The sequence below is a fragment of the Leptosomus discolor genome, chromosome 6 (genome assembly GCF_034619465.1).
Source record: "Leptosomus discolor isolate bLepDis1 chromosome 6, bLepDis1.hap2, whole genome shotgun sequence".
Classification (NCBI taxonomy): Eukaryota; Metazoa; Chordata; class Aves; order Leptosomiformes; family Leptosomidae; genus Leptosomus; species Leptosomus discolor.
The window spans coordinates 20,587,989-20,612,152 of NC_141396.1; the positions used below are offsets into that span (position 1 = coordinate 20,587,989).

A 24,164-nucleotide genomic window follows, 5' to 3' on the forward strand; every position below is an offset into this window, starting at 1 on the left:
TAGTCTCTGGGTGTTTTGCTACTTTATTTCAGAGTGATTCAAAATCTAATTAAATTTCTAAACTCTAATGAAATTACAGAAGAAAAATCATTTAGGATTATATTATATACAATTACTCACAGCTGAAAATTACAGTTAGCCTCTTTCACCAGGATAGGGTCTCCTGAGAAATCCTTGTTATTCATATAACGTATAAATCTGACATTACTCCCACTATTTACAGGTCGAAGGTAAAAGCAGAATTAATTAAACATATATATCCTGCCCAGTGGCCGGATGGTGGAGAGTGAGTAATAGATGGAAGGCTGATAATGATGACTATGCTTGAAATCACATTTCCCAGTTTGATCAAGAATCAGAATAAACCTACTACAGAGCAGGATTTTGTTAAGCCTGGCTTATTCTGATCAGTGCTTTTCCTCACTGGAGGAATGCTGTAAATGCTGTGAATGCGAATAGTGAAACATATGTAGTTAGCAGCGTGAAGGCAGGTAGCTGAGCTATCTGAAGCTTTTTGTGGAGAAGCAGTAATGGAGAGTTCAGGGAAATACTCAGATGTTTAGATGCTTCTCTGAAGTGTGAGAGCCACTCAAGAACAGACTTGGGCCAGAGGAAACAAAAAAAAAAAAGAGAGAGAGAAAAACCAACCAACCAACCAAAGAGATAGTTGACATTCATGTTATTTATTCCTTCCATAAGAGGTTCTTAGGAATCTTAGCGCATGGGATCATCTGCAGATGAAACATATGAGGTACGAAAACATTGGTGGTTTCTTACGAGGATCCTGATCTTTTCCATCCAGATGGTGCAGAGATTTTTGTTTGCTTCGTTTTGGTGTTTTCAACTCTGATCCCAGACAAAACCAGGAACAGTGAAAGAGCAAAAATGAGTTACACACACATGCATGTGTACACATGAACACTCACAATAGGTCAAAGCACTAACAAATACTTTCTATCACGTCTACCACACTCAGTCAGTTCTACCTATGCTTCATACAGCAAAATAGGCCAGGAATTAAGGCCACTTCAGAGGCTACATGGGTCATCTTTATTTGTATTTTTAGTGCCCCAAGACTCTTTATTTGTTGGCTAACACTGTTATCCTTCTGCAAATACCTGGGAGTCATAAACACGATTTCACTCACAGCTTGTCAGAGCAACTAAACATTTGTGAACATCTTGCTCGTTTGCAGTCATTTTTCCACCAAGGTGGCCATACGCATGCAGTCACCAGCATTCATTACTGACTATAACGGTCCCATTCAAAACAGACTTCTGGAAGTAAGGCTTTACAGCTGTAATTTACTCAGCAAGACAGATGTTTCATCCATCCTTAAGATGTGAGATTCTGCCGAGACCAGAATGCTCAGATGTTCTCTCATCAACAGTAGGAAAAAGAAATATCCAAGAGTTTTCTCTCTTAAAACTTCTCACTCAAGATGTGTTTCAGATTATTTTGATGGGACTATATAAGCATCTATATGAGATGAAGATACCAGGCAGCAAAGGGCTAATCTAAAGCAGAAAGGTACATCAAGAGACAAAAGGTAGAAGCAATACAGAGACCCTCCAGAGACCTCTGCTGCAAAAAAAAAGGAGGCCCATGTTCTTGTGCCTTGCCCCTCTTGGGGCCCTTGCACCCTTCAGGACGGACCTGAAGTTGGGAGGAATGGGTTCACTTAGCAAAAAGCATTAGTATTTACTTGTATGTTTTGCTGTCATTCAGCAAAATGGTTAACGTGTTTGAAAAGATAAATTTTCCTGAAGAACAGAAAAATCTGTTTTTTCACTGTGGTTCAAAGAATAAGCTTGACTCTTACCAGAAGCATCATCTGATAGCAAGTTCCTGCTTTTCAGTTCCTACTATGTCAAGATATTTTTCTCAGGTAGAAGTTCTTTTCCAAGAACTGGCTTGCGATGGTTTTGCAGCCACGGTGATTTTCTTCTACTCTGTTCCTGAAAAAGCTGATTATGAAAGTGAAATGTTCAGCCAAGCACTCCTGTCCTCAAAATGTTACGATGGCATTCGTACCGAGTTCGGAAAAAAAAGCTGGCAACATTGAGGTTGCCTTAGAAGGTTCTCCTTCCAAGACAGAAAATCAACCTTGCATCTCCATGGATTTAGAAGACTTCAGCAGAGATCAGTTCACTGCAGTAGGACCTTTTCAATTTTGTAAAAATAAACATTAACATTTAAAGGTCCCTTAGACAGCAAAACAGCTGAACTAGGCTGTGACTGTTGTCTGTCCACCTTCTCCACAGAACATTTGCAAAAAAGGAATTTATTTATATGTTGACCTTAAACCCCAAAAAGGGAACTTCTGTTTGCAAATGTAACTACTCAGGATGTGACTGTAGTTTCCCAATATAGTCACATGGCCTGCTTTAGGTTTTTTTTTTTTTTTTCTTTAAAAGACACTGCAGAAGAGTTATTGGGTGATACTACTCCGTTGTCAGAACTTCACAATGACCTTACTAACAAGCTGGATATCAGTCCTAATGGCACTTCTTCTCTTACGTAAGTGACCTGTCATATTTCCTTTCCATTCTTATTGACAGCTTTTTTTTTCCCTGAGCTTGGTGGGGTTATTTATTTCCTAGTCTAATTTATATATGCTGTTCAAAACTTTGTTTAGAACTCTGTTACTTGGAGAAAGGACATTTGTTGACACAGTGCAATATTTTGCTGAGTTTTCTAGCTAACATTTTCTAGTCTGAGTGCTAAAGGGTCAGCTGTGCACAATCCAGAAGACACCACGAAATCAAATATCTGCATCTTCGCAGATGAGAACGCAGAGCTGCTGAGCATCCTGTTTGGCACTGTATAGAAAACGATACTTCAGTAGAGTATAAAGAAAACCTTGATCTGTGTGCGTGCTATCTGCAAGCCACTTTTGATCTCTGTGACTCTCACTTACAGGACTTTGATGCTCCTGACTCATGCTGCTTCTAACACTTCCTGCCAACCCAAAACAGGGCTTTCTCACAACTTGCCTCTTTACGGTTACTTACCTCTGCTTTATGCAGGGAAGAAGTAGGGCTCATGGACAGGAAATGTCAGCAGGGGTCATATTAACATTGGGACTAATGTGGACTAATCGGGAGGATGGAGCTGGCAGCAGCTACAGACAGAACATGGGTTACTGTGGTCTCCAAGGCATCAGGTAAGGAGGCAGGCACCCTCTGGTGGCAAAAGCCTCATCTTTACCTAGTGAATACCTCCACACTACCCCACTTCATGCAGAAATTCATAGAAAATGATCATCTACACTTGGGGAATCCCACACGGGCATTTTGCCTCACCTGAGGCGTGCAGATCAGCTGTTTCAGCTTGCATCCACTGGATATCTGCTCCTGCCTCTGATTCTGCAAGCAGAGTTATCCATAGATGTACAGCAGTGTTCTATCCTCTTGTAGTCCTTCTAAGGGTACGCATAGGAATTTGTCACTCTCACTATCCTTTTTCTATTGGCTCTTCAAACCCTCTGCACCTTTCTATGGACAATTCCAAGAGTCCAGAGGAATGGAGCCTGTCCACCACACAGGATGTGGTTAACCATCCATTCTTACAGATGTGAAGTCAGCAATGACTGCTCCCTAGTTTCTGACAGGTTGTTCCTCAACAATCAGATGGCACAAGTCCCATTAATACATTAGCATTTGCTTAGAGCAAAGAGATGCAGATTCAAGAACAGTGAGACATGTTCTACAGCAAAAGGCACTTTGCATTAGATACAAGGAAAATGCATTAACATGCCTCCAAGTGTCACATGAATAGGTGAAGGCAATGGCAAATCTATAGGCCTTGGATGGAGAGGTACCTGGCAAGGATTAGAGCTCAAAAAATTCCTGTCTTCACGTAGGAGTTGGTTAAGGGGATGGAACATCTCCCTTACGATGAAAGGCTGAGGGAGCTGGGTCTCTTTAGCTTGGAGGAGACTGAAGGGTGACCTCATCAATGTTTATAAATACGTAAAGGGCGAGTGTCAGGAGGATGGAGCCGGGCTCTTCTCAGTGATGTCCAGTGATAGGACAAGGGGCAACGTGTGCAAGCTGGAGAATAGGAGGTTCCATATTAACATAGGGAAAATTTTTTTCACTGTGAGGGTGACAGAGCACTGGAACAGGCTGCCCAGGGAGGTTGTGGAGTCTCCTTCTCTGGAGACCTTCAAAACCCGCCTGGATGCATTCTTGTGTGACCTACTCTAGGTGGTCCTGCTCTGGCAGGAGGGTTGGACTAGATGATCTTTTGAGGTCCCTTCCAACCTCTAACATTCTGTGTGATCTTGTGTGTGATTCTGTGTAAACCCCTTATAGAGAGACAAAGGGTCAGAAAGCAGCACCAGGACTAGAGCGCTGAAGGATTTGAGGCATCATTTCTAACCCCTCTGTATCAGCAGGTTTCTATACATCCCCAAAAGATCTAAATTGAAGGTGGGATCTAGGTCAAACGGCAGCATATGTGTATTTGACTTAGTCAATCTGCTTCTTTCCACCTAAGAAGAAACTGAAACAAACAGAAGCTGGCTATCTAATACAGTCCTCAAAAGCAAACGGTATTTAAACAGCATCCAGTAAATGATATTAAACCTTAATTAAAACCATATTGAAAGTATGAATTGAAAATGTTCTCTCTAGTCCTGTGGGTTTTCAGAGATTTCCCTCCCTCCTTTTTTTAAAAGAAACTAATAATTTAATCTCAATATATTAAACTGACCTACATAAAATATTCCATGTAAAATATTATTTCTGCCATAAAGCACATAATCTGTCACTGGTTTAATTCCATTAGAAAGCATACATTAAGGTCTATGTATTATGATCATTAGGATAATAAAAGTAATACAATATCACTTTTATTATGTTTGAATTTAAAACATTCTTCATATCAGCACAAAGAATAATTAAGGGGGTGGAAGAAAGGGGTTTTTTTAAAATTTATAATGAAATAAATTCACAGGAGAGAGCAGAGACACTGGTTTTTAAGCTGGAAAATCAGAAACTATGCTTTTTATACCTACTCTGTCGTCTTAGGCATTTTTTTTTAATTTCCTTTTCTTTGTAACTTTGATTTTGGCCATTCAGTATAGCCAGCTTTTGTGATCATATCTGCAGTTGGATTCCCCACCCCTCCCAATTCCCTTCTCTGAGTGTCATGGGGTTTTTGGAGAGAAAACATTTCTGTTTATATAAAATAAGGTTCCAGACATTTTAATTATGAAGAAAAGTTCGGCAAAAAAGAACTTTCAGCTCAGAATTATAGTTACCAAAATACATTTGCTTTAAAACTCAGGATTTTTTTTAAGCTCATCTCCAGATTTTTTAAGCTTGGTTTGTAATTTATGAAAATTTGAGATTAGAAATATGATTAAATACAGGAAATAAAAACAAATCTGTGGTGAGCCACCCAATATATCAGATTTTTCTGACATAACTCAGAAGCCCCAGAGCCCACTCTCAGCTCAAGAGAGAGTTTCAGCAGTCTCAAAAGCAGACACAAGATGGATTTCTGTAAAGGTACCAAAATGGCTGATTTTGGAGTGGGAGGACTATGTTTCAAGTTTAAAAGCAATATTTCTAGAATTCGTTTTACTGGACAAGAAATGAAAGCACAGCCCCTAAAACTTCAAGAAGACAGAATTATTTCTCTGAAGAAGTGGAGGAGACAGAGGAGAGGCAAGCTGGGACTTAGGATGTTGGACACCTTAGCAGTAGGACCTTAAAAACCCACTGGAGTTTGAGTCAGATGATACTCCCTCACAATTCTCCACTATGCCTATGAAAAGACAATGTTGCATCCAAACCAACTATCTTCCCACCAGGTCCCATACGCACTGCATGTACAGGAGGCAGAAATTTCATAACATGCTGTTTTAAAATGCAGGAGTCATATCTGCCTTTAAAGCCTTCTCACGGTCCAGGCACTCATGCAGCTACGCATCAGTTACATCATTTGTGGCTACTTGAAAAGACTTCGGTGGAAATATCCTTGCATGCACATCACCGAAAAAAATGTTTAAGTGTACATTATTAGCAATTTCCTGTGATAAGCAAGCAACATTAACACTAAACATGATTTCTCTCCTTTTTCTTGACTTTTTTTTCTTTTAATTTTGAATTGGTTTCCTTCAAAAAGTATGTGGAAATGAATTGTTTTCTTCAAAGCCACTCCATTCTGAGGGCCTGAACACCATGAGCATGAGGCTCAATGGCTTTATGGAGAAGAGAAGGCCTGGGAGGGTGTCCTTTTGATGAACAGGGAACTTGGCGTGGGAATTTCTGAAAAGGCTGCTTCCAGCCCATGATGTTTTCTTGTAAGAGGAAAAGATTCTTCTCTGCCATCAATAAATCACATTTTGAAGACTGGAACTACAGGCAGAATTGGGACTCATGTTTTCTGGACAGGGGTGCTGGGGTGTGTCATACCCTCTCTTGTTAACATGTCTTATTAACATCTGTAATATTTTTCTTGATTTATAGCGACTTGTCTTGCATACAGCTTGCAGTGAGGAAACTCTGGAATGGAAACACTGCTAAAACAACATAAAAATTTAAAATTGTATTTTCTATTCTATCCGAAATAGGAATGTGCTGGTCACATTCCTAGGATGTCCTCATTAACTTGACTGATAACACTTCACTATTCCAGGAAGCCTCAGATCCTTTCTTAAGCTTTACCAGGATTAACCATCCCCTTGGAAATAGCCAGATATGGCATTCTCCTTGAATATAAAGCATTCTCCTTGACGTCCTAACAGGCTAAAATACTTCCATTTCAGATTTTTGGAGAGCAAAGGTCTATGCTTCTGGAAACTCAGAGGAGGAAATAGGTAAGTTCATGGTGAGATTTTAGCTTTGAGACAGGAACTTAGGGGCAAAGCAAATGTAACAAAAATGAATGTGCTTAGAAGACTTTACATACTTCTTACTGTGGAAGATAATTATCTGATTGCATGTTTGTACTTTGCCTAGCACAGGAGAGTCCTGCTGTGTGACTGAAGCTTTTAAGTTACTTTTAGGTAAATATAATGAGCATAGGGAAAACGGAGCCTGGAACACTAAGCCTGAACACATGCACTCTTCTTCCTGTGAGACGAAGGTGGAACCTTGTGTACACACAGTGATGCAAAATCACAATATGTTTCACGGTTTACACTTAAAAATTCTCGTGCTTCCTCCCAGCAAAGAGGAAGAATAGTCAGGAGGTCAAGGTGAAGCTGTGCATGTGCAGCTATGGGAAGCAGGAATAAGAGTTTGGCAGGATACAGAGTGGCAAGGGAGTGGGGATGGAGAATTTCACTTTGGGGGGAGAAGCAGAGCCCTAGCTCTAAAACTCAGCTGAGACCTGCCCACACCAAAGCCTAAAGTTGTTCATTACCCTAAAACAGAATAGAGCCCCTTAGCCACAGGTTCACATGGTTTCATGATGTGCAGGGGGTTGAAAGAGTAGAAGAGTAGACTCTTCTCAGCTACCTAGTCTGGCTCAGCATTATCGGGCCCTTCCAAAGAATAAATATGATTTGTTTTTTTTTTTTTTTTAGGGATGCATTTAAACTTTGGAAAATTTGTGTCACATCTGAAACACAAAGACTGTACTTATTACTCAACGACTTGTTTTCAACTTTTGCAGATTTCACATATGTTATTGTAGGAGTTACTCTAGGAGCATTTCTAGCAATCGTGTTTGTAGCAGCAATAATCTGCATGATCAAAACCCAAATGATTGACAATGTCTTTGGAGGTAAGAAAAAATACTCCTAACTTCCTAACGCGAGATCTAGATCTCCTTATGTTCTGATACAACAGATCTGAGCTTCAATGTTAGGAATCGTGTGTGTACTACAGCCCTGGTTTTCTTTTGAAGAACTGTTTTAAAAATGTCTGAAGCACTGGTGTTCCTAGAACTGCAGATTCACATTCCAGTATAATCAACTCTGCTCTTTAGCCTTACAAAAGAAATAGAATTCACTTCAGCATACTGCCTGGATATCTTCTAGAATAATTAATTTTTTAAAAACAAAATTGCCTGTTCAACAGAAGGTAAAGAGCCTGTTGGATTTGCCAGATGGGCAAAAGGCTTGGTTACACTTCCTAGAAAAAATTACTATTCATTTCACTGATTCTGGATTTTTCCTTCAAATGCAACTGTCTGACTCTAAAATATGCAGTTTCCATCAGAATACATAGCAAAATTCCCTGTAACTTTTCCACTGTGACTGGTTTTCAAGTTGCCACAGGAAAGTATGTTTTTCATCTGAAACAGGCAAAAGCTTTTTAATCTAACATTATAACCATTCGTAGCAGCATCTCCTTTTCACTTTGGACCAGCAGTTTATAGCCCATGGTTTTGGATTCAAATCCAAAATCTTGAAGTTAAACTGAATAACGTCCACCATTTCAGCAGACAGAAGTTAGTGACAGGCAGAAATTGTCCCATGGACATCCCCAGAGGCAATGTTGGTCCATGGCCCTCCATCCTCTGCACAGAGCCTCTCTTACTTGACAGGACTCCAAAGTGCTTCACAGAGCACTGTAGAGCAAACATTGTGATAACTTCTTCCACTGTTGAAATACAACTGTCATCTGTGGAATGAAATAACAGCACACAGTAACACTCAACTGCAGTTAAGCGCTAGAAACAAAAAAGCATAGCAAATACAATAGCAACAGACAGTGGCAAATGAGGAAATGCAAGGTCTTAACAGGTTGACCAGAACATGAGTACAAGCTGGTTGTTTTGTTTGTTTTTTAAAAAAGAGTCCTGGGACTTTGCTAAGGCAAATCTTTGCAACCTGCATCTTGCTTGTCAAGAGCAGTCTGTTCTCTTAGTAGCACATGAAAACTTGACTTGGAAGGAAACCACAGCAGAAATGGAAGCAGTAAGGCAATCTCATGAAATAAGTGGAGAAATAATCCTTACTGAAAGAAGAGGGACTATAATAAGAGAGTTTGGTGACTGAAAGCATTGCTCTCTGTATGGTATCTGCATGATGGGTTTCAAAAAAAGAACCTTTGCAGCTTGGTTGCATGCAAAATACCAGCTGTTGCAGTCCTCTTCTAAAAACAGAGAAATTCTGATAAATGTAATCAGTTTCCATCATGAAAAAGGAGTCAGACATTAAACAAAGAAAATGCAGTGAGAGAACTCAGTCAGGCTGCTACAGCACAGTTCTAGGAGCTGCTTGTCCATCTGCTGTATCCAGAAATGTTTACTTCTGTGGCTATGTGATCTTTGTATTAACCTTCACATGACAAATGAAAGGTCATTTTCCAGCATCCAGAACTGTCTAACCCTACTAAGTCAGCAGTGCACCATGACACACCACTTTAACAGTAGTCACAGATTCTTGCTTAGTGAGGAGGAAAGCAGAGTGGTCTTTAACTGTTAAGCTTGGATTGAAGTAGACTGAGCTCTCTGGGCACAATAATGCTATGATGAGCTCAGCATACCAGTCACAACCTTATTCCATCCTATTTACAGTAAACACTGGTCTTTTAAAGGATAATTTTGCAAACAGACTCCCCAGGTAGCCATGAGGGTACAAATGACAACGTAATGCCACTTCCTATGCCACTTCCTGAAAGACAAATGGCCGATGCTTTCTTTATGTAGCAGGCCTAAAGGGAAACCGCTTTTGCCTCATTCTCAGCAAGCATCTGCACTCAAAGTTGTTTCTTATGACACTCTGGGGATACGCCTCATTCAAACTCAAAATAACCAAAATATGAGCAAAGATGCAGCTCTGAGAAAACTGACATGCGATATTTCAGCTGGAAGAATCAAGAAGGGCTTTAGGAAGGTTGCATGACACTACTAATACCAAAGAGTTTTGCCTCAGAAAGGATGGCTGGATCTTTACCAGCTGTAACTACATTCTCCTAGTTGCATCCTCATAACTTCTGAGCAGGCCTGTCACCACTCTGTTCTTGGTTTCTTAACTAACCACATTTTCCTGTTCTCTCTTTAGAGTCAGATGGCAAAATGGATAGAAGGTAAGAGTCAATGCCCATGTGTTTCCTGAGGTGGTGTGATACACAAACTGTAATGCTTTTAACTCCTCTCTTTTTATGCATGATGCTTCGCCACAGCTGTGATTTGAATGACACTATATAACACACATGCAAGCCTCTAGAGGACCATGATATGCAGTGTATCCAGTAGATCTACACGGAAAAAGGAAATTCCTTCTAACAGGGTTTTGGTATTTCAGAAACAGGAAAGAAATGGCAGCAGACAGATTCTTTTTAAAAAGAAAATCCTTCAAACGCTTTGGATTAAGCTTTTTTTTTAAGTTTGTACTATGTATTATAATAGCAAACTCCTTAAATTTTTTTTTTTAACAGATGAAAACCAAAGCCCTTGTTTCAAAAGTGCTGAAGTTGGATGTTTGACATTGCTAGAACTTTTCTACATTTTTTCTGAAACAAAGTTTTTACTTTATTGTCATATATTCACAAGCCCTTTAGATTTTTTTTTGTTAAAAAGAAAATAAAAGAAGAAAAAGAAGTAAACCAGGATAAATGGCTTAATCAAAGTTTTCCCAGTTACTCTGGATCTCAGTTCTGACAACTCCCCTCACTCCAGGCTCTTACAGCTCACGGTCATGAAGTGGTCATTTCTGCTAGAAGGGATGCATTCTTGCCCTTCACCTTCTTCTCCCTTACCCAGAAACAGTAAGAGTATTTTAGGTTTTGAGTACTTGACAGGTTCAGAGTCAGGAGAGGCAGGAGAGGCAGTGCTAGACTGCTTAGGCAATGCCCACTCCTCATTTCCTCCAAAGACAGGCAATAGGGTAGATATGTAGAGGAGCAGGGACTCTGGACTGCAAATTGGCTGTTGGCTCATGGTAATCTATAGATATGGACACTTTTTTGTGTCCCTTTGATACATTCTATAAGTGAATAAAGAAACCCAAACATTAATTAATCAGCATTCTCATGAACTGAAGGCAACAGCTGTACTCAACGAACTAAGAAATGGCCTTCGGCCTCTCTCAGAGAGCTGGATAGAAGGATGTCCCTGTCACAGTCATTCCTCATAAAAAGAGCACAGCATATGTAAACACTCAGCTGAAGATCAAAGCAAGGGCACCCCTTGCAGCAAGTACTTCGATGTTTTGCCTGTCCAACAGAGAAGGGTCCCAGCCATGAAACATCTGTTATTTTCCCAAGGAGATACTTCCCGAACCTAACACAGCTAACTGTCACAAAAGATTTCCTTTCTAGTAACGCACTATTCTCTTACAAGACACTGACAATTTCTGTGTATTAACCTAAATTAGATTAGGACTATCATACGGCCAGAAGAACAAACACAGAATACCAAGTAAAATTTCTAGTGTATTAAGGACAGCATAGACAGAGCAACGAATGGGAAGGACAAAAGAAAAAGCTAAGCTGAAACAGAAAAGCCAGAGACCAGGGTCAAGAGGAAAAGGAATAAAGGGAGGAGAGGGACAAAGACAAGAAGAGACACAGAAGGCAGTAGATTTACTGCCTGAATGGAATGCAGATGGTATGATCTACGAACTGGTCCGCATTGGACTTTTCTACCTTCCCTTGCGGTTTATTACATATGATATTTTCCTTCAGAGACAGTTTGAATGTCTATGATATCATCCTCTGATCTTCCTAGGAGAAGTGACTGACTGTCATGGCAGCAAAATTCAACATCTTTAATGATGCCCTTACATTGACCCCTTTCATGATTCCTCATGCCAGTCTACAGGCGTTTGCTAGAACGTAGAGTGAAGTTTCCAGTTTCATGCCAAAATTCTGGTCTTAAGGCTGGACACGTGACACCATAGACAAACTCTTTGCCTTAGAGCCACCGGCACTGACCAGTGAGAGAAGCTGTAATTCCACAACGTTTGGGGGAAAAACTACGTATGTTAAAGATTACTTTTTTTTGGTTAAGTAGAAAACAACTAGAAATCCACCGTCGCTTCTTAATTAGGTGTACTTTTAAATTCCGCTGTGGCAGTGAGTAATTTACTAACAAATTTTTGTTCTCATTCACTTCAAGGTATATACGCATTACTCCTTGGTGGCTCATTAGGGGATTCTATAATGCAGGTGTTAATCTGAGGAAACAATACAACCTTCTACTGGTCTTAAGGAAACCTCTGACAGTAAAAATATTACCATATGCATAGCAAACATTTAAAAATGCCCCTATAAACTAATCCTTAGTAGGACCTTAGCAGGTCCAGAGGACAGTCATGAAGATGATGAAGGGGCTGGAGCACCTCCCCTATGAGGACAGGCTGAGAGAGTTGGGGTTGCTCAGCCTGGAGAGGAAAAGGCTCTGGGGAGACCTTATAGTGGTCTTCCAGTACTTAAAGGGAGCCTACAGGAAAGGTGGAGAGGGACTCTTTACCAGAGTGTGTAGTGACAGGATGAGGGGTAACGATTTCAAACTGAAAGAGGGTAGATTTAGATTAGATATTAGGAAGAAATTCTTTACTGTGAGGGTGATGAGACACTGGAACAGGTCGCCCAGAGAAGCTGCAGATGCCACCCACTCCCTGGAATTGTTCAAGGCCAGGTTGGATGAGGCTTTGAGTAACCTGATATAGTGGAAGGTGTCCCTGCCCATGGCAGGGGGGTTGGAACTAGGTGATCTTTAAGGTCACTTCTAACCCATACCATTCTATGATTCTATGATTAGTGAAATGCAGATATCCTCAAGATAGAATAATTTTTTAGCAAGGAAGTATGTATGGTGCTTTGTTTTATAAACAAAGCTGTACTTGTTAACATCTCAGATAGTCGATGCAGAACTAGCTTAGTTGGTTTTGCACCATCACCCAAGAAATCTACTCACAGAAAATCAGAAGAAACTACAGCATTCAGGATTCAATGTACTTTTTTATCTTTCATCCTGATCTTCTTCAGGGTAAGGCCTTTCCAGATGGTAGAGTTTGTTTTGACGTGTTAAACTGGCCTATACCTAATGGGAATATTTTAAAGGTTGGAACTGGACCTTTATAGCACAAGTAATAGCTAAAGTATGTGGTAGCCTTCCATAGGACTCTCACCCACACTGGCATCTCATAGAATCATAGAATAAAATCACAGGATAGAATCATAGGATGGTCTCTTTGTTGTAGGACCAAGCTTGACCCAAAGAATGGGGTTATATGCCATGTTTTGGATTCCAATATTCTTCATCCAACTGGTTGAAGTTGTGTATCTCTGAAAGGGGATGTATGGGAGGCAGGTGTTCTTAACAACGGCAACCAAAAAAATGCCCAAAACCCCACAAACACAAAGCTATCTCAATACCCCCAGTTTATTTCCTGAAAAGAGCATTGAAATATTACTCATGCTGAGTACCTGCACTTTAAGTGCTACAGTATTATAAATACCAAGGAGATTCCTCAAGAAAATCCAAGCTATATGTTCATTTTTATCTGATTTATTTTTCCCCATAGATTATAGGGATAGTTTCCGACTTACTCATGTCACTGGAGAGACATGTGATAATTAGGTCTAAACTGATTTTAGCTACTTGCTTCAATTCCCTGGGCATTATAATTCATGGCATTTTTAGGCCAGTGGCTAGTCCTGAAAAACCCTTTGATAAAGCAAAGTCTGCTATCTGAAATCACCTGGTTCTAGATTTACTCCAACCAATCACACAGACATCCCAAATCCCTCAGGGATACAGGCAATCTGAAACCCTCAGTGATAATCAAGACACCTCTACTTTAGGATCAGAAAGAACTGTCATATCTTCTGCAAACCACTTTGTTTTCTGCTTGACCAGTGATGATTAGTGTTTGTTCAGGAAAAAGCCTTAATGCAACTGATAGACCACTCACCATATTCACCTTCAGCCAAATTTTGTTTTAAATTTCACATCATGATTCCCATACGTGCCTCAAGCCACTCAATTATTTCTTTCTCTAGCTGGGACATACTCTGTGAGAGTGTCACCCAGCACAGTATCATCATTGTCGATGGAATTGCTCAGCCTTGTAACAGTTGAAGGCCTTGATGCAAATAATCTTTTATGCTAGAATCCTGATTAGCTGGTACTGAACCTAACCAACTCATTCAAAGAACAGGTTGCCACTAAAATCAGGAAGCATTGTGATATGTCACCCTTGATACTTTCCCAAATAAAATCAGTAGCATTTCTGCACCCACATGACACTGTCAGCACATTGTGAAATAATTAATCGTGTTTACCACTTTTTTAGTCAGGTATAGATCATTAAGATTTAGACAATCAATTCATAATAGGGTTCCCTTAAACTCAATGGGACATTTACTAACACTTGAGAAGAGAAAGAAGCTTGAGGCAAGCTTCTGTCAGCTAACAAAACAGTAATTTAGATGTCAACTGACAATTATTTAATGTCCTCTTTTTTAATTAATAGCTGATGTCAGTTTCAAATGCCATCTTGGTGTAAGCTTGTTAAATCATTATGTCTAAAAATTTCATGCAAGTTTAATGTATTAATAAAAATGTCTGGGCACATTTAATGCTAGCAATATTTTGAGTTAACTACAGTGCATGGCAGTTAAATTTATTTTGACAGAAGGAGAGAAAGAAAGAGACATACAGACACATGGTGGATGGAGAGACAGGGAATGTTTACTAAAAAAGGAAAGGTACATATTTTAAACCTGCCTTAACACATCCTGGGCAACAGTACACAGAAAAACTCCCCATGCCGCTCACTGGGTTATACAGAGCCCCATGCAAATCACTCAGCAGGAGATGAGGTTTTAAATGCAATACACGAGTCATTCTGATGTTTGATGGAGGAGAGAAGGAGATTTGGAGCTTCGTTAGCCGAGTGCTGAGCGTATAGTATCAGTGATTTTCTTTTGCTACCTAAAGCAGTATCTAGATGTTCCTTTGTATTTTCCCACTTGACTTTTTCTAAGGGACCAGTTCTGTTTCCTTTGCTAGACTATGCTTGGGAACCACAAGGTACTCTTGAAAATCAGAGCACTCTTTAGGTGAATGGAGGAGGACTTGGAATGTTATTACCCCTTGAAAGCTTCCAGTCTCCTCATTGTCTGAACTCTAAAACCAGCACCATGCATTACATAGGAGGTTAAATCATCCACTTGGAAAATACAAACATCAGAGTTGGATGGCATGGAGAAGACTAGGTTTGGGCAATCATACGCAAGTTTGAATGTTGAGCTGCAGTTGCTTCCAAGTAGCAGAACTGTCTCAGCCTAAATGTTTGAGCCAAGAACATTTTTCCCAGCATTTTGTCAGGTTCCAATCTGTAGCCAGCTGCACTGAGAGGCAGAGACAGTGAACAGAATCTGATCTAAAAATTTCATGTCCTTCAAATAGGTTTGAAGTGAGATAGAAAGAAAAATCTCATGTTTTGGAGAGAGCAGTTCTTTCTGATCTGAATAGTTCAAATTGGTCTGTAATACTGTGAATTGCAGAATACATTTACCAAACAGGAAGCCAATCGAGTAGGCATGAGTCATCACTGATATTATCAGCTGCAAATGAGAGGCACAACCTGTCTAATCACTGGAGTCTGAGCTCACAAATAAACTTAACTGAAGACCTAGTTTTGATGCTAGGGCACTTGAGAAAGCCACAGATGGGAGTCCTTTGGAAAAAGGGCCCAAATTTACAAACCAAAATCCATAAGTAAATACACATTGAAATAGAAGAGATTTTGGCCTTGTCTCAACATGTCATTGGAAGAGTGGTGCACAAGAAAAAAGGATCAAGATTTAAGACACAGCTTGGGCAGGATGCTGGGCATTGAAATGCATTGCAGCAACTCAGACACCGTATCAGCTATTCACACATGACATTCAGTCTGCAGCCAGGGAGGGATACTGTCTCAGCCGCTCCACTAACCACTGAAATCATACCTGCTTAAGATGCAGGCACATACTGCTGCTCTACTGTAGCCAAGTTCAATGGTAAAAGTACTTGAAATAACGTGATATCAAAAATAAATCTGCAAAGGAATTATCTTTATCCACTTCCTAATCAGAGTAACTAAGATGTCTTCTCCAAGGAAGATTTTTATACAAATAGAGCAGGAAACAGGAACTGGTATTCGTCATTTTAAGCAACTTTTGTGAACTTTAATTACTTTTCAGTGAAGTGCTTCCCTCCTGTCGAAATATGTCAGAATTGGAAACAGATGTTTTCTTTGCACTAACCTGACTTTAAAAGGGCGTTTTTCCCAACAGTAAAGTATCTCACTTTCCAGCCTGGAGATACCTGGAATGAGGCTAGTTCATTCTCTACATTTCATTCAAGCTGTGGTCTTCCTGATAAGGCCCCCATTAAAGAATTAACATAGTATTTTTTTGGACACCTTTGCAAAGGGAGATGAAAACAATGACTTATTACACAAAATATGTGTGACCACTGAATTATCTAACGCTACAAAGTACTAACAAACATTGTCAACTGCAGATAGATGAAGTAGCACAGGTTTTCCTAGGCATAAATCTATCTGTCATATGCCCCCAGGAGACGGCAGATGGGCACTACAGCATCCTGTCTTTACCTGCAAGATTACAGTCTCTACCTTCCAAGTCTCCTATTGCTTAAACATGTTCCCTCAGTGGCTTCCAGCTGTCTCTCATCTTTCTGATTCACCTCTTCCAAAATGTGGGATGCAAGTAAGGAATACAGGCATAGGAAAGGAATTTGTTAAGCACAGTCACTGGTATTCTGAGTTAAGCATTGGAGTACTACCAGTTTTACCAGAAGAGCAAGTCTTGGTATGAAACGGTTTGAAAAGGTGAGTTGGCTTAGCCTTTCACACAGAGTCCCAGCTGCTTGGTCTTTTCCCAGCCTGGCCTTCGGACATGTAACAATGATGAATCCTAATTTTCAAAAAGTACTTTCTTCTTTAAATGTAATATATGACTGTGCCTACCATTCACTCAAGCTGCAACTGACTCAAATTGCAAGCTCAACTCACTAGCCTTGCAAAAAAGGAAAAAAGAAAAAAAAAAAACATGGAAAAAACCCCAACAATCAGTGACTTATGAAATAGAAGATTTGTCAGAAGCCATTCAAAACCATTGGCACTTGATGGGTGTCTCATAGGCAGTCCTTCCCGAGGTGTCTCCTATTTCCGCATTAGCAGAACAGTGACGGGAACAGACCAAATCCTCCAAGATGCTTTTCAACAGAAAACACGAAAAACAAGAGTTTCAGCTGTCAGAAACTAGAGCTGCCAGAAAGACACATGGCAGAAGGCAGCTCACACTGCAGCACAGATGGGCCTCCCTGGCACAACAATCACTTCATATAGTCCCACAAAAACACACCACAGTGGATCTGCCCCAGCCCACTAGTTACCTCCCTTTCCCTACTCAGCTCAGTTTTGCCCTTGTGTGCAGCCACAGCATTCGTGCTATACAATGAACACATTGGTCTTGAAAGAGCAAGGTTCGGCAGAAGGATATGGGAAAGCAGTGAAGAAAAAGCACTGGAGAACATGCCAAAAAGCTTCAAACTCTATCTAGTTTTTACCTGTCTATGACCACCACTGTAGCTGATGGAAATGGCAGAGTCTGCTGCCTCCTGGTCCATCTATTCTCCCATCTCCATCTTGGCTGTCTTTCCCAGTGCCCACTGGGCTTTCTTCGCCCCTCGTCTGTAGCCTGCAGGTGTCTGTTTCTTCCCATGTGAAGCACTAGAAATGGTTGTACTTATGAAATATAAAGTATGCCACAGCTCCCCTGTACCTTGCAGACCACTGCTCTTGGACAGACAGACTGCATCCCTGTCCTTCTTTTGGACTGTATGAATGCATCCTTTGGTCTTGAGTCTTCATCTTCCACAGTTCCATTCCCATGTGCCCCAAGTATCTTCTGGACTCACGGAGGAGGCAAAACTGAGTTTCAGTGCTATAGTTTCTCCTTACAGGAACTGTGACCAGTTCAAAGTAGCCTTCTCGTGAATGGTCATAAAGCATCTTGCAACAGCAGAAGTGAAGCATCAAAGGGAAAAAATTAGCCACACCCTACATGCACTCCTGTTCTATCTAAATCCCCAGTAATCCAGACAACTTCCTGCATCTCTTCAGTAATCCTCAACTTCTTTAAAGCCCTTGAGTTGCCTGCATCTGTCTTTGTTCTTCTAAAACAAGCCTGGATTTTCTTTTCCTCTTCCATTAATACTCCTTTTAAACTATGGCAGCCAGTGTTGTCTTCTTGGATTTGGAGAAAATCAGTCATGTAGATTCAGAAGAATATTTGACACCTCTGGGGTTTTCTCTTAACATCCCTCAGCTATATCCTAAGCTGTTCTTTCACTTGCCAATCTTTTTTTTTTTTTTTTTTTCCCCAAGCAGCCCTTCACAAGGTATTTAATTCTGCCAACTAGTATGTTCTACAAACAACACACAAATTAGGTCACCATAAATTTTTTTAAGTGGTTACAGGTTTACAAATAAGGAAAAACAAAGCCAGCAAATTCACTCAACCTCCTCCATGATCTAAACAAGCCTTGCAAAATCAATCAAAGATGATTCCTTTGTGATCTGCTTTGACTGCAGAGCCTCCCTTCATATTGCCACTATGGACAAATATCAGTAGTGAACAACCACAGCGAGAATGAGAGTGGAAGACAACTTGGAGGGCTACAGTCCTCTCAGGCAGAAGTGCCTTTGCACTTCACTAAGGAGCAGATACCACCTGCACAAGATGAGTCTGGCCCTACTGACACACTGGAGCAGGCCTGATTCCTTGCCCAACACTGTAAGGATTAGTGGGTGGCTGACAGACTCAAGGATGTGTTCACTGCCTTAGGTTTTCTCAGTATGCATCCTAGGAAATGAGTTTAATGAAAAATATTTAAAAGCTGCACAAATGCCATAGTAATGCATGCTATTGCAAATCAACATAAGTGTGAACAAAGACAGCCTAAACAACTCCATGTGTGTCTGTGTAAATGTTAAAAAGTGAGAAAATGATCTCAGCAGAAATGTCTGTCTCAACTCCTTGCACACGTACATTTGCAGAAACAAAACGTAAATACCCATTCTGTGTTGAGGCAATGGTCACCAGTAACCAGCGCAATAAATTGCCTTTTCTAGCTGTTTGTTGCTATCCTGTCCAGCCAAAATTGTTCTGAACAACCTTGGACAAGTTGCTTTGGCTCAGATTACCCTTTCCATAAAATGAAATTAATCTTTATATCACACACTTCAAAACCAAGGACACAAAGCTTTGCACTGTGCTGGGGACACCAGGCTTTAAAAAGCAGCTCTAAGACTCTGTAAGCACTATCAGGCTCTCAGTTCCTCTTAGCACCATTCCTGAATAGAGAGAATACTTCATGTACAGACACATACGCACACAGAGACGTTTATATATATATATGTATATATACACACACATATACAGCCCAGACTGTTAGGGTGAGATTAATTCATTAAACCTGTTTCCAGGATATAGCATATTTCACTGATGCCAGCTACCAGCCTGATGGGCAGAGCCACACTTCTGGCTATTTTTCGCTCCTCCCTGGCCACTCTTCACATTCCCTGGGAGAGTATCTGGCCCAGGACGCCTGTGTTCCCTTCAGATTTGGGGGCTGCATTTGCAGTTGACCTTTTCACAGCTGCCAAACACGGAGGAATCCTTACTCCTTCTGACCCCTCTGCACAACTGTTTGAGGCTAGTCTTGAATGCTGATCTAAATAATTTGATTGTAAGAGTTGGTCCTAAACCTGCTGACTCAGGAGAATGTTTTCCTGGTAATATTCAGACACCTGTTAGAGGCAATTCCTTCCACAGTCATTGTGGTCTCTGCTGGCAAACTTTCTGGTGCCACTGATTCCAGCAATAAATGAGTAACTCTACCGTTCCCTGGAGCTGCTGTGAGTCTGTGTTAAAAAAAAAAAAATATCAGAAATGTTTCTGGAAGAGTACCCTCTTCACTCCTGTCAACAGACAACCAGGGTAACTTAAATATTAGATGCCACTGAGCAGAGAGCCTCCTGCTCCCAGGCAGTACCCAGTCTGCCATCCAGGCTCAGTAGCTTTATGTTGAGTAAGGGTTGTCAGAAAGGTGACAACATGTGATTAGTTAGGAATGAAAGCTGCTATCATAACTAAAGGACAGCTTAAAACCAAAACAAAACAAGGCCTCCTGACTCAAGAGACTCAGAGTGCCGCAGGTCTTAATCAGAAAAGAACAGCATCAACTCAGAGGTCCTGCATATTCCAACCCATAGAATTTCCTGTATCCCATTGAATTTCTGGACAAGTTCACACTAAATATATGAAAAAGAAACTGCTAATTTCAGACAGAATCCTCGCAGCCTTCTTTCAGTGACTTCTCAGAAAATAAGATTATTTATAGGCCTTTTTTAAAGACCATGTATATAGCTTGTCAGGCCATTCTATTTCAGTTCCCTGATCTCTTACTCTCCAAGAATTCTGCCTTGAAGGATCTGTACTAGCTATCAGAAAAGCTAAGTTTATTTTTCTTCTGGTTGTTGTTTATAACCACCCACCTCCACATGCACTTTACAGACAGGTGTCAGAGAGCAAATAGCAAGCTGAAAGAAATGAGCAAGTACAACACCAAGTGTTGTTGACTTCTGCCTGGTAGGCTTCAAGTGCTTGGGGATCCATGGTGTACTTCTCATGGGTTCACAGAAGTTTATGGGCCTAAATTTGTTTTAAAGACTCTTCACAGAGGTCCACAGCTTCTATGGGAAATTTGTACGGACTTGTAAATGGAAGAAGACAGAAAACCACTGGCTGAAAAGTAACTAGGTTATTTTTTGTGCATTAAAAGCAACACCTTGCCCACTCCCAGATCTTATTTACTGCATAGACATTGACATGCTTGTGCTGGCACAGGAGAGGTGGAGGAGGAGGCTGGGAGCTGGCGACAAGTGCTAAAGAATAACTACCCTTTTAGGTGGAAATGTTTTTAAAGTGTGGACTGGTTCCTTTGAGTGAGCTTCCATGACTCCCTGGAGGTTCCCATGGAACCAACAAAATGTCCCATTTCCAGGGACAGTCCAGCTCCGCTTCCCCCTCCTTCCCGGCACAGACGCATGTTCTGGTCAGGCAGTCATGTATCTCCACCACCTCAGGGAACCGGCCATGCCAAAAATCTATGTGGTATAACATAAAAACAATTTTAAGAGAGATCAGGCTGTTGAAGGACATCTGGTACACAGGAAGTAGTAAAATATTACAGCTGAGATGCTGGGGAAGGCCGGACCATCCTTTCCTGCAGCAACTGGCATTATCAACAGTGGGAAGGCCACCTGAGAACATCAGCAAGACAGCCACTCTCTTTAGGTGACTTACCAATTACATTGGGCTACATAGAGAAGAACGTTGGCCTCCCAACCAGTCTTTTCTTTGCTCTTTTTTATGTAGAAAATTGAGTTATTTAGGAACAGGCCACAGGCAGGCAATCACGTAGGAACAGAGCTGAAAGACAATTCCCTTTCCAGCAGTTCCCTATCACTTTTTTTTCCTCCGACACAAGCAGGGGAATGGATCAAGTGGGCATCCCCATACCTAATCCATTGATGATTCACCCCAGTTAGCTCAAAACACTTTGCACTGGCCTTGCTCTGCAAGGGTGAGGGTTGTTGTAGTTTTTAATGGCTAGAGTTCCAGACAGGCAGAAATTTGTGTAACGTAGTTCACATGCTTAAATCTGTGTTAATTTGAATGAAGATGTTTTGACACGTTCATAAGCACAGCCCGTTTCAGGTTGCCTGATTAAGTTTTGAAATGCCTGTTTTTTCTGGGAAAGGAGCTGCCACAAATTGTTTAAAACAAGCTGAAAAATATTGCAGCATAACCATGACATCATGGGTAATATCAGAGCGGTGTCACTAAAAGAAATCCATTGTGTCTGTGAAGTGCCAGACCAGTGCAGGCAAAGGATGGTTGAGACAACCTCCAGGTACCTCCAGTGTGGTCATCAGGCTGCAGGCAAGCAGGTTGTCAGGCAGGTACTGGGTAGATGCTGGGGAACATCCGTCCTTGCACTTAATCAGACACCTTCTCTAGATGCCCTGTAAGTTCCCCGAGAGCTGGGCAAAGCAGACAGTATGGGAACTAAGCTGTGAAAGCACTGCAGGACAGTGCAGGCATTGCCACCTTATAAAGCAATGCTGACTCACCCCAGCCCCAAACTGGAGAAAGAAACAGGGGAGGAAATGGAGCAGAGCAGAAAAAATCCCTCTGATTCCAGCCTATATATGCCTCACTATATGGTCTCCTGTGGACTGTGTGCCCAGAAGAAAGATGAGAATCAGGTCTTAACTCTTTCTTAGAGACACTAACAATGCAGTGAATTTCACATGAACAGAAAATTTCAGCAGAGCTTTCTAAAAGACACATGTGACAAAGTTTCTCTCAGAGAAGGAAAAAAAGACTGAGGCAAATTATAAGAAGCACGTCCCTGCCTGCCAAATCTCCTGTGAGTTCTTTCTCTAGCAAAGTCACCAGAAAATGCTTAAGCAGCATTGAAGGAAAGGAACTATGATGAATACCGTTTCCCAGTGGAGTCATGAGATCTAATATAAACAAGTTGAGGACTGGAAGGCAAGGAAAGATCTTATTTCCAAGCACTGACGCTAGATGGAGTAAAACTGAATAAAAGATTAAGAGCAGTGAAGAAAAGAGAAAGAAAGAAAAGTTCCTGCATGTCCCCAAAGCCTAATGTATTGCTTCTTGGAATGCTCATCTTTGATTACTGCTCTGAAAGTCACAATTAATATCTCACTCTATACTTTGCAGGTCAAACATAGGATCAAGCCAAAACAGGTATGTTCTGGGGGAAGGGGGCATCTGGTGGTGCAGGGAGGTGGAGTGACAGTATTAGGCAGACACACAGAAGCTGTAAAGGCACATCCACTTAGGGAAAGGTCACACAGCAATAAAGGGGGGGGGGGGTGTTACCCCGAGTTCCTATTGACAGCCAGATCTGCCAGACACTCTGCATGGCCTAAGGCAAATAATTTAACTGCCTTGTCCTCCAGCTTCCCAGTTGTGTATGCAGAATACCCTGACACAAGGCCCAGGCACACTGCAAGGCTGTCTGCCCTATGCAGCTACAATGCAGCTGCCCCCACATTAGCAGGTAGTCCAAGTAGTAAGCTCTTGGAAAGATGCAGCCACAATATCGACCCAGGAGCTGCTGAGCTGCTCCCCACTCATGTGGCAAGGCAATCCTGGGAAGCAGCCCAAGTGACTATAATCCAGAGTCTGCAACAAGGGGAACAGTTCTTATAGTAGGGTGCTGCCCTAAAATGTATTACTTGCTGCTAGCAGATTCCTACCTGGCAGTGAAGAGGGCATCTGGAAGTCACTGCAATGGCCAGAATCATACATTTGTTCTGTTAATTCACTCAGGAAAAACAGATGCCTCCAAAGATACAAAGAAACCTCTAGGAAAAGAGAAGTTAAGTGGGAGGAACATCATTAATGTAATTCCAACAGCTCCATTAATAATTTTCTAGAATTCCTGTAATTTTTATCTGGGTCTCTCCCAGCTCAGCTTTTACAATGATGCTATGGATCATCCCAGGTAAAACCAAAGTCAGAAAGTTATTGTTAACCTGTGACATTTCTTTGTTTTCAGAGATGACAGCAATGCAGTAGGAAGACAAAGTACAAAAGATCGATAATCCTTTTGCAATCAACAGTTACCTGATCTGAGGATCAATAGAAGTTTCTCGTGCGCAGGCAGGAATCTCACGAATATCAGTTCCTTTCTTTGTTCTTTAATTGAAAGACTGATTGATGGATTACAGGAAGAGCTCATAGTACATGCTAACTTCAATCACCTGCACACAAAAAGCCTGCAATCCCCAACAGTATATATGAAGGAAACGTACGAGGAAAATAAAGTAGATGAGCTCTGCTTGTTAATAGATCCTGTTCAGTCTGTGCTACATATACGATTGATTTCTAAAATCAATTAAATACAGGGTAATCAAAAAGGTAGCCATACATTTAGCAGCAGAATTCATGGTCATGCCCATATTTCAAGTTAGGTAAATAAACGACTGAAATAACTTTTAAATCATTAATTTGAGTTCGAAATAAAATGAGGCTTCTCAAGGTTTTCAGGAAATACAGGTTTTATGTTAATATGAAAACATTTCATCTACACTGAAGTTATATCCTTCTTTTAGCTTTAGGACTGATGTC

The 24,164-nt window shown here is 40.9% G+C and overlaps 1 protein-coding gene across 1 annotated transcript; it reads left to right on the top strand.

Annotated features, from left to right (window-relative positions):
• The first annotated feature begins 2,465 nt into the window (after window positions 1–2,465).
• TMEM273 (transmembrane protein 273) lies at window positions 2,466–23,764 on the top strand. Its single transcript, XM_009959021.2, has 6 exons — window positions 2,466–2,520; window positions 6,782–6,832; window positions 7,633–7,743; window positions 9,971–9,995; window positions 22,749–22,775; window positions 23,593–23,764. The coding sequence occupies exons 1-6, from the start codon at window positions 2,469–2,471 to the stop codon at window positions 23,636–23,638; spliced, it is 312 nt and encodes a 103-aa protein (XP_009957323.2). The 5' UTR covers window positions 2,466–2,468; the 3' UTR covers window positions 23,639–23,764.
• The last annotated feature ends 400 nt before the right edge of the window (window positions 23,765–24,164 follow it).

Excerpts from the sequence above, each read along its gene's own strand:
- TMEM273 (XM_009959021.2), top strand. The coding sequence starts at position 2,469 with ATGACCTTACTAACAAGCTGGATATCAGTCCTAATGGCACTTCTTCTC. Across the intron at positions 2,521-6,781 it reads AATGGCACTTCTTCTCTTAC|ATTTTTGGAGAGCAAAGGTC; the intron begins GTAAGTGACCTG and ends CTTCCATTTCAG. Across the intron at positions 7,744-9,970 it reads GATTGACAATGTCTTTGGAG|AGTCAGATGGCAAAATGGAT; the intron begins GTAAGAAAAAAT and ends TTCTCTCTTTAG.